Raw genomic sequence first — 12,612 nt, 5'->3', positions numbered from 1 at the left:
TTCATGTGAACCTCTGCATAGGAACGCTCAGCCATTTCGCCAAGGAGCGTCCAGACCTACAAGACTTACTCACAAAGCTATTGAGTTTTGAAATTTGTGGCGAGTTCATGCTGACGGAGATTGGTCACGGCTTAGATGCTCGCAACCTGGAAACCACGGCAACGCTGCAGGCTGATGGCTCTTTCGAGTTACATACTCCTACCACAGCAGCATCAAAAGTAATGCCTCCTACAACACCATACTGTGGAATACCACGGGTCGCGATTGTTTTCGCCCGTCTGATGGTCCGAGGGAAGAGCCAAGGCGTGAAGCCTTTCATTGTGTCTCTCAGCGACGCAGATGCGATGCGACCTGGCGTCTCGTCGCGAATATTACCGACGAGACCTGGTACCAAACCACTGGATCATGCAATTACGACATTTAATCGTGTTCGGTTGCCCTATAATGCCCTGCTTGGTTCACCCGCTAAGCCGAAGAGTGAGCGTGCTGAGTTTCTGTGCCATATTCGGCGTGTTGCTGTTGGAACGTTGTCACTTTCCATCATGGGCATATCGGCTATCAGAGTCGGAACACGTATAGCTTCTCTCTACAGCGAGCGAAGAACTATCACGGCGCCCGATGGGCATTCGGCTATGCCAATCATCGGCTTCAGCACTCAGCAGCGCCCTATCGTCGAAGGATGGGTCCAGGGCAAGGTTTTGACCGCATTCGCCCATTGGGCTGTGAGCATGTGCCCGGACCCTGCCCATCCGACGCAACACGCGCTTGGCACCATCTTTAAAGCGACAGTGATCAAAGCATCACGGGTCTTGGGGGAACTCGCGGAGAGGTGCGGATGGCGAGGCCTTTTTGCATTCAATCAGATCAGTGAACTGGACTTGACCTTTCAGGGGAACTCCATAGCCGAAGGCGACACGATGGTACTATGTATTCGTGCGTACCTAAATTTTCTTTACATTCGCCATATTGACTTAACAATGAATGAATGACTGACAAATTCTCTTCCTAGGTTTGGTCTCCGAGCTCCTTGGCGGCAAACTACAACTTCCAACCTGCCAGAACGCGTTAGCGCCTTTAGCGCAGCAAGAGCACCGGTTGATGACCGAAATTCAAGCAAGACTTACGGAGATTGGAGGATACGGAAAGCATCGGACCGAGGCTTTCAATCAGCACATTCTTCCATTTTGCCGACCGTTGGTTGAAACGATCGGTCACCGTATGGCTTACGAGGCCGCTCAATGTTCAGGGATCTCACCGGACGTCCTGGAACTGTACGAACGTCTATCTACCGGCAAGGCCTTGATCCGTTTACCAGCCCAAGACGTATCCAGAGTGAGATGCGAAGATCCCCTGGTAGACGAGCAGTACGAAACAATCATAGCTCAAATTAGATCGGAGGCCCTTTATCATGATCCGATCGACGATTACATAACGGCGCCGATCGTATCCGAAGAGAAGTGGGAGAACTTTACAGAAAGTTTGCTTTGCTTCTCCCCCCCAGCAAGTCTTGATAAATGCAAACCGAAACTTTGAAGAATGAAGAGCTGGACAAGCAGCTGATTGGCTGAGCCTACAAAGAGCCCTCTCATTATGTTATCTGAACAGAAAACAAACCACGAGAGGAATTAATTGATGGAATCCGGCTCGATCAGCCCGCAAGCCGTCGGTCTCGAGATAGCGATACAATTCAATTCAAGTGAAAAAGAATTAAAAAAAAGAAAAAAAGCAATTTTGAAGAATCAGGTGCCTTCACTCCAATATATAGAAGCCATGTCTTTGCCATACGCAAGAGTAGTTCATCCACCTTGTCACTTACAATTTAAATATCAATCATCATCCTTACCATAATTATACAGTATCGAAGAGTTACAGTTTCATCTCTCACTCCATAAGAAATATCCAGGCGCCCAACAGGAATATTAACGGGTTTGTTCCAGCTGGCCTTAGAACGATATGCTGATCGTAGAAAATTCACATAAGGATGAAAGGTACAAGAATGGATAACATACACAAGCACCTTGAATCAGGGACTAAGTAGGAGTCATTTATTTGTACATGAAGACATGTTCGTTGTACGTATATACATTTATGAAGCTGAATTTGTTACACAAATCTGTGTTTCGCGCCCTTAATCTCCAAGATACCCTTCTATATTCTCTCTTTTTCCCTTCTCCCAACATGCTTCTAGTGACATTATTTCGTTCCCGCTTAACATTCTCAGAAACACAACCCCCAGGACACGGTTCGTGGTTGTATCTCTAACGTATATCAGTCAGGTATAACGACCTAGAATCTGAATCGCCGCTTAACGCGGAGCCTTATTTACTGGGCAGATGGGTTGTTCTGTACTGGTCTATGGATGACTCTCGGCTTGAAAATGAATGGGGTGATGGTGCTGAAGATCGCTCAAAGTCTTGTATTACTTTTCTAGAGAACAATGGCGTCGTGACTTTGCTGAACCGTAGTTTCATTCCAAATTTGTGCCATCGATAACACCAAGAATCTCGCTCAACAGATGGCAAGACTGTTGCTCCCTTATCATCTTCTCGTATTCGGTAGGAGCCATGTCCTAGGTGAGACTGTTTGAGGTATTTACGAAATGTCATGAGGCAGGAATTTCCGCCTACTTGTTGTGAGTTATTGAAGTAATTGCAAGCCGTAAAAAACAAGTTTGGCTTGTCAACAAGTTAACAAAGAACAGAATGATAATTTACTGCACTATTCAGAGGTGACAAGCGGAAATTGTGCTTTCAGAATTATGGCCTAAAGTGAAGGCTATGTGAGTATTAGGACCTATGGCGGAAAAAAAAGAAAAGAAAAGAAAAGAAAACATAGCAAAATATGGCCTCTAAAGCATTGCAGACTATGGCTTTTTTACTTTATCACAGTTGATCCCTTCAAGCCCGGTTGTTGTTCGTCCCGTATCAAAGCCATATGGCTCATAGTTACAGCAAGCCATAATGTCTTCGACCAATTCATCTAGCTATTATCACGATCTATTCCGTTGAACCGTAATCGAACATCTTGGGCACATAATGGAGGCTCAAGTAATGACAGTCCTGAGGGAATTAATCACTCTCGCCTATCCCATTCGTAGTTAAAAGTTATTGATAATAACCAAAGATAACCGTGATGATAAGAAGGTTGGCTAATGGCAAGATCACCGTACTGCATAGACTTGATCGGTCAGTAAGGTTTTATGTATGTAAATAGCGAAGGTATCTATAACATGGTATCTGGAATGCGATTACGACTTGCCACTGCCTGGTCCGGGTGCAAGCCTATGACCCTATCTACCCTTTTAGCTAATTGTGTCTGATAGTAACCAGTTTGGCGGGTTTTGACCGATCTGTATCAGAATGCTTTTCCTCATGATGCCATCTTAATGGACGTTTGGATATGTGGAGTCACACATGTACAATTAGTCTCAAGTACGGTGAGGTTCTTGACTCTCGTCTTTTTTTGGCCATCCAGCACGTAGGAAGTGATTATTTCAAGCAGGATAAGTATTACTTGCCATGCCTGCCCTCAAAGTTAGCCTTCATTCAAAACCACGGTCTAAAGATTGAGCATTTGACAGCGCAAACGGAAGGTAGCAGCGTCGTTGCCTTGACCCCAGCTTTAACCTACTGCTGACAAGAGTAACCGAGAAGTCTGATCTTGTCGGCCTCCAGAGTACCGAAATCCACGCATCTCAGGTCGCTATCACACTATCCCCAGGGTATACAGAACATGACCGCTAGTATGGAAGACAGCAGAACCGAGCCATGGCTACCATGGGCTGGTTTACTGCTGGAGGCTGGGGCTCAGCGTCTCCTTATCAGCTCGGTCTACGTCCTAATCTTTGTATACCATACGCGCCGCAGTCTACCAGTCTACCGTGCCAGTTGGCATCAGGAAAGGATTTTTACCTTGACACTGCATATACTGTCTGGTGTCATCGAGTTGGCCAGGTACTATCTCCGTGCGACCGAGGGCACTGTCCTGCCGGACATTATGGACACAATTTTGTGTTTGATCCATTCCTTGACAACTCTGAGACTTGCCAGGCCATTATTGAGGGGCAATGAAACGACACGGGCGGCTTACCAGGCGCCCGCCATCATACGACCGATACTGGCTGTCATGGCGATCGTTCGCAAAGATTCCAATTTGCATGGAGCTGTTGTCAAACTACTGCACGCTTTCCTCTATACCCGGTTGCTTATCTTCGCATCTAAGCGAATTAGATTGACCAAGGTTCAATCTCAATCCACCATATACGCCCAATCTGTTTTTCTAGGTGCTGTCTTGGCTATAGAGTCATCTGGTCTTCCTGTGGCAGTGGCAGTCTACATTGGCGCGGTTGGTTTGGTAATGGTCTTGAATCGATCCGTATCCAATCATTTATCTCGGTCAGTATGCCCCTTAGCAGAAAGCATCGGAAGCTTCTCTCTAACCAGATTGCAGATCACGAGAGGCAGTCAAATCTTCCTCACGGCTTTATCAACTTATAGTACAATCCTGCTTATGGGTTGGACTGACTGAGCTTAGTAGCATTAAGGCTCATGAACCTCTAGCGCTTGCGTCCTGTGCGAATGATGAGTATACGGATGACAAAACCGCTGGTGGAGACAAAAAAGACCCTCAATCTCGTCGGTTATTGAAGCAAGACTAGCTTTTCATATATAGAAGGCTATTCATCATACGGGCGGGAAGCTGTTCGTATCTGCGACAAGCTCTCCATGTGGAAAGGACAGATGACAGAATTGTGTGCCAAGTTCAAGAAACGGCATATATTGCAATACTTGAATTTATAATAGCTAGTCATAAACTAGCCGAAAGCTTAAATCGAGACCGTAGACAGCGGTAATAACCCGAATTCATTACTTGGCTATTTTGATGTTAACGAATGCAATCTTGATTGGTGGTTGATCAAAATCGACAATGTAGATCAGCCTACATAATGGCAGCTAGGAATGCTTATTCTATACTTTTGAAGACACTTGTGATGTTATCAGCAGCAGTTGAAATTTGGCAGACATGCTTGAATAGGTATCTGATCTACGAGAATGAATTGAGGTGAGGATGAATTCGGATGTCGTCTTACAGCACTTGACTCTTGAGCCTTCGTTGTCTACCCTGTACCCGCATTCACGTGACGTTGGCCAGACCCCGAGACTTTTTTTTTTTTTTTTCAAGAGCTGAGGGTTTATATCGCTTGAGCAAGCGAGGGAAGGTACCACCATGTAAAGTCCAGAACAGGCTTCAGTTTCCGTGTGTCGAATATTGTACTGTATATTTCCAGTCAGCTTTGACAGTTATTTCTGGAATTCTAAATCCGTTGTATTTTGACTACAATGATATTATTTGGCATCTATCCTCAATCCATAGCTGCGACTGCGAAAGTTATTTTAATCTCTCTGCCGAAGGTCTTGCAGGAAAATGAAAAGCCGAACTGACATACACGAACAAAAATCGAAGGAAAGAGACAAAGAAATGGGGGAAGTCAAGCTAGTAACAGTGGGCTCAGAAGCAAAGGAAAGCATGATCGATTTTTCAGAAAAGTCAGGAAATTCTCTATTTTCCACTGCTGGTTCTCCTGTCACGAATCAAGAACAAGTGGAAGCATCTAGCTCTGCCGATATACTGCTATGGGAGGAAGGTGACTACCTGGAAGATATTATGCAGCACCTCGCTCACATGGAGGTAGTGATTCGCAAAACGAGCTGATATGGAGTGCTTCATAGCTAACATCAAGTAGAGTGTGACCCTCCCAAGCGTTTCCATGATCGAAAAGCAAATACAAATTACGTGGCAACTACGGTCAAGCCTCATTGATTTCGTAGTTCACTCACACCAGTACTTTCGTCTTTCTTCACAGGTTCTGTTTCTTTCAGTCAATCTGATCGATCGATACTGCTCGAGAAAGCAGATTGGTAAAGAATATTACTTGTTGCTTGGGAGTGCCGCGCTCTGGATTGCTTCCAAATATGACGGCAAAGCCTACCAAGGGAAAGGTTTCGCGCGTCCATCGGCCAAAGAGATAAGCGAACTGTGAAATGGCATGTTTGATGAACATATGATAGCTCAGATGGAGATATCGATCCTCTTCACCTTAGATTGGGTACTAGGTCATCCAACAACTGACCAAGGTATCAAGTTCTTGCTGGTAGGAGAGCCTGCAAATAAGGAACTCGCTAGTATGGCAGCTTATTTGTCTGAAATATCGCTTTACCATCGAGAGTTTGTTGGGATCAAGCCTTCTGTTATTGCCGAATCATGCTGCATGCTCGCCAAGATTATCCTATACGGAAGTCTATCCATAGGGGATAACACAGAGGCTGTGGTGATGGAAACTTTGAATTCTCTCTGGAAACACGTTTGCCAACCTCCACCAGCTATTTCCGAGAAGTATTTAAGGCAGAGCCGACACTATGTAGCGCAGATAGTGTTTAGTCGCCTGGCAGATTCAACAGGTCATGCAACGTATGATAGACAGGCATAAAGGAAGGTCGTGGAAATCGACAATCTCATAGGAACTTGGTCGCATTGTCATAATATTATTGTAGAATTAAGGTAAAAGGAAAACAATTCAGACCTACTAATAATAGAATGTTATGATATATAATTTATTCCAGCTTGGTGTGGATAAGAAATGCGGTTACATGTACATATATTATTTTCTAGTAAGTAGGTTCTCTAGAACATAGAAGGGTTAATATTTTGTCTTCAGACCCTGTTCCGCAAATAGTGCTGGATGCCAATGTTTCGATGCCTATATACATAGATGTATATTGTATGTTTCCGTCTAATCAAATTTCTTGCTATTAAATACAAAGAGGACCGATCTAACCAACCTCCCAGTCGTACTTGAGACTTTGTTAAGTGGCTTAAAAAGCAACTAGAGTCTCCCATATAAGCGTTGGAATGGTAGCATTAAAAACCTTAGATGTCATGGACGAAATCTCCAGAGGTCAAATACTTGATTCTTCTCCCATTGCTATAGTGAGCCACACAGGATAATTACTTGAGCCAAGTCAGCATGAAGGCGCCAATCGAGCTTCAGAAACCATGAGGAATAATCAAACAGAAAGTGGAGCCTATAGCACTTGCTTCGGCAGGATTGGTCGATAGTCGAGCAGCATGAGCTACTATGCTTGGTGACGCTCCAGTCCAGATCTGATTTGGATCTTAGGTATGCTTTCGACACCTGTAGTTCAGATATGCTTACAATGTTTGCAGAGTGCGAGTTCGCTCGTGGTCTCACAGTCCCAAGGCTCTTCAACCCAGATGGCATAAAGGCTCTGCTTTGTACAGTAGAGATAGTTAGAAACCCTGGAGACTCATGTAGCAGTATCAAGTACCGCTTAAGTGAGACGGCATACACGATAGAAAGTTTCGACGCCGTCTGGAAAAGTGCAAGTCTCACCTCATGCGTTCTGAATGGTTCCAGGACAAAATTAGAGAGTACGGCATGTCACACTGGGGATTCTGTAACTGCATCAATATTGATGAGACACGGAGGCTTCTGTAGGTGATGCAAAGGATGTATCAAAATGTACAGCGAATGAGAGTCAGCTAAATGATGTTAAAGTTGTTGATCGTTTAACTCTGTTCCAAACTTGCCTGCTCTTATGTCAAAAACCTCTCAACATGATGGGTAACCTATTGAAGGCTTTTTATCTAAAGTATGCATTCGAATGGAGGCGAATGTTACAGTATCTTAACATATTCTGTCTCGCCACAGGCTCATACCAGAGTCTCGGGGCCCGATGAATTCTCAGAGGTAGATTCATATGCTAGACGATTCCGTCAAATCTAGCACCTATGGAATCGGCCTGGTACGTACCTCTGTGTATAATTCGGACTAAGGACGCGTTTTCAGGATACCTAACGAACAGACAGTCCAGTACAGGCTGCCGTAATACCAGAACGGGCTGCAAAGCTGGTTGTGATCGATATGGTTTTTTGTTACAACATGGAAAACCACAAAGCCAGAAATGGAAGTGACCTTTTTGACTTTAGCGTCAGCTATATACAAGAGTTAAACGGCAAAGTGATTAAGGTTAAAACAAAATTAAAAAAGAACGCGAATCAAGGACACGTCAAGATGAAAAGAAGTAGAGACTCAACGGATGATCAAAAAGGCTCACATGCACAAAAGAAAGTTAAGAATGGCAAATCTATCCCTTTCGTACATCTTTCGAAAAATGACGTTCGGACCGGCTCCGCGGACTTTACCACAAACATGTATAGTTCACGCAACAACAAGAGAAAAATAGAAGAAATGGGCGGCCAGGACGAGCCTGATTCAGACCGACCAGCTAAGCGCCTGCATCATGACCATGTCATGCAAGAGGAAGTTATAATGCATAGCCCACGTAACAATAAGAGAAATAGGGAAGAAATGAGCGGACAGGTCGAGCCTGATTCAGACCGATCAGCTAAGCGCGTGGATCATGGCCAAGGTGTTACATGGGCCGATAACGTTGACGGTCCACGCAGCAATAAGAGAAACATTGATGAAATGAACGGGCAGCTCGGGTTGGAGTCAGACCGACCAGCTAAGCGCTTGGACCATGGCTACAATACCATGCCTGCTGCCAGCGATCATGATATCATGCAAGATGAAGCCCAACCGAACCAAGGATTGGGGGGTGAGATGACCGTCTACGCCAATCGAGTTAGGGTCTATCATCGACTTTTGGAGATGGATATCGACGAAACCCTATGTAACGCGTTGAACGTAGTCTATGCAAGCGATATCACAATTTTGGCCACAGCCATCCATGACTCTCCGCAACACATCCGTTTGTGGGCTTTACAGCAATTTGATGAGAAATTCAGAAGAACTATCATCGACCTCATGTCGGACATTGAAAGGCAAAAGGAAAATAACGACCCTAAGTCTGCTCTCCCTACCATCATGACAGACTCGTTGGTCCGTGAACGCGTTGTCGGGACCGGGACCTGTGTAGTATGCGAAGATGGATTTTGCAGTGAAAATAAGAAAAGCCCGGTAGATGTCGAAGACGTCGTTTGGAAAGACTGCGGCGCTCATTTAATGCATCTAGAGTGTTTTCGCCGACAAGTCTTGGAAGGCAAAATGCCTCTCAAGGGCCTCTGCACATGTATCGATAACGTTTGCTAGATCCAACACACAACTTTCAATTTCAATGAGAGTAAATAGTAGGAGAATAGGCACGTAAGGAACAAATCATCCCAAAAACGTATGTTTTATGGATTTTAGGGGATTTGTAGTATGTTCTTGAAATAAACCTAGGTAGTTTCATGTTTTTTAAATAGTCATAGCTTGTCACAGGCACTATTTAATATGAATATCTGGCTTCCTTGAACTCATTGCGTACCCTGTACCTTGCTCTTTGCCTATGAGATAAGTATTCCTCCACATACAGAAGAGACATAACAAAGTACAGCAACTTCCAATGGCGCATCCCAGTCAGCCTGTCAAAGCAATGCATGGGCCTCTAGAATCATCTACACCGGGACGATTTCTCCCGTACCGTACGCCATATTCTTAACCTTTGATTCCATCTGTAGAGGATTACCTAGAACGCTTGGACAGCGTGGTTGATTACTTATAGTCAGATCTAGGCTACATTTCTCGTCGACGCCATATTTGCAAACGGCGTCATTGATGTTGTACAATTGATAATTCTGTGCGACCCAACTCGTAGGTTGGCTGGAGCATGACGAGACATAATTCATGCTATTTGCGGCTGACAGGGGCAGTTTACCTTCGTGAAGCAAATGTCGACATTCCAATGTGTCGACAATCTCGTATAACATCTGGATCCCGCCACCGATCTGGAGGTCGTCGATGGCTGATGCACCGAAACCTAGGAAATTCCAAGCATCGTACGAAATATCATACGCACCTCCGGACTTATCAATACGTAGAAGATGAAGGAAGCGCCCCTCATTTGAGACTTTGACGCATATTCCATCGCATCCGACGTCCAAAGGCCAGTAAGCGATACGATTCGTATCAACCTTACAGCCCAAGACTCCTGCGGAGCTAGAGTACTCTGCGTGGGGGGTAATGAACGCGAAGCCACGAGAAGTCAGACGACTAGCGTAGACATCTGATATCCAGAGAGAAACGGTGTAGGCTAAGAAAGTCTGCCAAAGTTGCGAGGCTGACCGCATGTCGAAAGGTGAGGATAGTACGTTGGCACCACGGATAAATCTCTACGGGGCCCTGGTCAATAAATATACAATGGGATGGATCCGATGGAATGGCCTCCAGCGTCAAGAACCCCAGATGACAAGGTGGCAGACGGATGCGGATCTTCTCTTAACTTTCAACTCAATTTGGACTTGATCGCGTATGCTATGAGACCAATAACCGCTGAAATAGTCAACGATGTACAACCAGTCATCTTCTCCCGTCTACGGGCAAGCCCTCTATTAAGGCGGAAATTTCAGCCACACGCCAATATTCCGGAAGTGATTTCAACAAGGTTAGACAGAAAGGCTCTGGTGAACAAGACCTCGGAGCTGGAGAAAGTAGAATGGGTTGCATGGCTTCAAAGATACAATGAATGACCAACAAATGAGAGACGGGACGTCAGCAGTCTATTGATAGTTGATTGTATCTACCTGACTAGATTAGCTTAAACTTGCTTCAGCATGCTTTCGTGAATCCGTATGTATGTTTTGGTTTTTGATCCCTATCGCTAAGTCAATCATTGTGAGTATTAACAGGGTTCATGGTGGCGAGTAGCGTATCACTGCGCTTACGAGCTTGACCATGGACACTTACGTGGTTTCATAGATGATTACACTCTGCAGTTGTATTTAATTGAGCAACATCTTTTGTGGCCCACAGAATCTGCGCTTGCATCTCCTTCCATCTCGCTGTTCCGTAAGTAGACCAGGGTTGAAGCGATCGCTCGTGGAGCTCTCTAAGACCGATACCTGAGCGACGGCCCTGGATATGATGTTTTCTTTTCTGGCCTAAGAACACGTCTGGCTGAAAAGAATTGATCCCGGGTAGTGAGGTCGCTTTTGCTGTTGTCGACGACGAGATCGCATCTTTCTTCGTCATTTCGTTCTCGTACTTGGAAGCTTCGAGAGACTTTTCCCTGACTGACAGAGATGCATTAGGGATCTTATGCTCAGAAATATCATCCAAGATTGCCACAGTCTTCTTGGACACCGCTCTTGTATCGAGCCTGGCGTATGATTGTGCAGGTATGTTTCCCGTGTTGCTGTTCGCGGCGTTCGGAGTGTGTTTGTTGTGATATGTCGGAGAAATCGTACTTTGGTTGCATTTTAGGCCATCTTCTTCTGCTTCTTCAAGGCGGGGAATGATTTTCATCTGGGGATTGTCGTCCCTCTGTTGGGGTTCAAGTGCTAGAACTTCAACCGTAGCCTCGCACTTGTCTGACGGGTTGTGAGGTGGGTCCCTAATGGAAACAATCTCATCATCTGATGCACCTGCACGATCGCCGGTGCTATCACACTGGATCCTTCCAGAGATATCCTCTAAAACGATGCCAGGCGAACACTCAGGGAGACATTCTCGATCCTCTGTTTTTTGAGAGAGCCGCGAAGACCGACGCAGAGCTGACGGTTTCCTGTCTTGAGCATACTCTATTCTCATTTTCTGTTGAGAATATTCGTCGTCTTTTATGACATCTTCGCGTCTTGGCTTCGGCACACATTTGCCATGTCTATCGTCTCCATAGGTAGAGACTGACCTGGCGATAGAAGTTGATTCCTTCCTCCTTTTACAGGAGCTGCCATTCGCCTGCACGTCCTTAATTCAGTTGTAGAGTAGTTCAAATTATTTCAAGCGACTTTGCAAGCCACTGCAGGTTTAACTTACCAAAGTGGGAGCACAGACTATGGTTTCTTCAATGGTTTCTTCCATGATAGATACGAAATAGGTACGTGCGGTCCTCAGCGAGTACTGGTGTTGCGTAGGTAGATAGTGCAAGTTCAGGTCATCGACAACCGGCATGGATAAGGGGAATGCGATCGTGAACCATTTACTGCCATACGATCCTGGAGGTGGCCGAGCCACCGCATTTAATGCTTTGATTGAGGAAACAGCAGCAGAGGCTCAACCTCTCATTGGCCTTTGTGCCCCTCTAAAAGTCGAAATATATGGACCAGTGTTATGGGGCAAACAGGATCTTGCTGCGGAGCATTGCCACTTTCAGGCTAACGCTAATTAGCGCCAATTAGCGCCAACAGTCTTGCAATGCCTTTTTCTCCACAATTTCTATGGGCAAGAGTAAAATGTTGGAGCCCGCCAGGTGGCTGATGTACGCAGCGGTATATTTGGCAACTCCTGCCTACGCATTCGTAGCTTTTTGTAGAAATACAACCCCAAGGTGTTTAATGAGTAAAAGTAGAGTCTTGTCTGATGCTTTTTCGCTGCAGCCTACCTTCATGGTTGTTTTCAAGGAAAACAAGATCGTGAGTGTTAACAGGGCTAGAAACTATGGTGGAGTGTTGAGGTTACTTGAAGGATGTCATGCTATGAACAAGGCGTGAGGAAAGCATTGAGAACATGAAGATCAACAGTTTCTTGGTCTCTAGGGGATCAATAATTATCAGACCTATACCGCTTGGTTTGTCTTCGTAAGTGAGAGTCTC

At 45.2% G+C, this 12,612-nt stretch overlaps 5 protein-coding genes across 5 annotated transcripts; 2 read left to right on the top strand and 3 right to left on the bottom strand.

Moving 5' to 3' along the window:
- Positions 1 to 107: 107 nt before the first annotated feature.
- Positions 108 to 1,533, top strand: FOXG_16260 (uncharacterized protein; the record flags this gene model as incomplete). Its single annotated transcript, XM_018396320.1, has 2 exons — positions 108 to 933; positions 1,010 to 1,533. The coding sequence occupies 2 exons, from the start codon at positions 108 to 110 to the stop codon at positions 1,531 to 1,533; spliced, it is 1,350 nt and encodes a 449-aa protein (XP_018256892.1).
- A 934-nt stretch (positions 1,534 to 2,467) lies between these two features.
- On the bottom strand, positions 2,468 to 2,566 carry FOXG_22396 (uncharacterized protein; the record flags this gene model as incomplete). Its single annotated transcript, XM_018402804.1, has 1 exon — positions 2,468 to 2,566. The coding sequence occupies one exon, from the start codon at positions 2,564 to 2,566 to the stop codon at positions 2,468 to 2,470; it is 99 nt and encodes a 32-aa protein (XP_018256891.1).
- A 5,664-nt stretch (positions 2,567 to 8,230) lies between these two features.
- FOXG_16259 (uncharacterized protein) lies at positions 8,231 to 9,133 on the top strand (the record flags this gene model as incomplete). The annotated part of the gene is made up of 1 exon (XM_018396319.1): positions 8,231 to 9,133. One exon carries the CDS (start codon positions 8,231 to 8,233, stop codon positions 9,131 to 9,133), a length of 903 nt encoding a protein of 300 aa, XP_018256890.1.
- A 347-nt stretch (positions 9,134 to 9,480) lies between these two features.
- FOXG_16258 (uncharacterized protein) lies at positions 9,481 to 10,152 on the bottom strand (the record flags this gene model as incomplete). Its single annotated transcript, XM_018396318.1, has 1 exon — positions 9,481 to 10,152. The coding sequence occupies one exon, from the start codon at positions 10,150 to 10,152 to the stop codon at positions 9,481 to 9,483; it is 672 nt and encodes a 223-aa protein (XP_018256889.1).
- Positions 10,153 to 10,774: 622 nt separating this feature from the next.
- FOXG_22395 (uncharacterized protein) lies at positions 10,775 to 11,611 on the bottom strand (the record flags this gene model as incomplete). The annotated part of the gene is made up of 1 exon (XM_018402803.1): positions 10,775 to 11,611. One exon carries the CDS (start codon positions 11,609 to 11,611, stop codon positions 10,775 to 10,777), a length of 837 nt encoding a protein of 278 aa, XP_018256888.1.
- Positions 11,612 to 12,612: the final 1,001 nt, after the last annotated feature.

Source organism: Fusarium oxysporum, chromosome 6 (genome assembly GCF_000149955.1).
Source record: "Fusarium oxysporum f. sp. lycopersici 4287 chromosome 6, whole genome shotgun sequence".
Lineage (NCBI taxonomy): Eukaryota > Fungi > Ascomycota > Sordariomycetes > Hypocreales > Nectriaceae > Fusarium > Fusarium oxysporum.
This window is presented reverse-complemented; position numbering and strand designations above follow the sequence as displayed.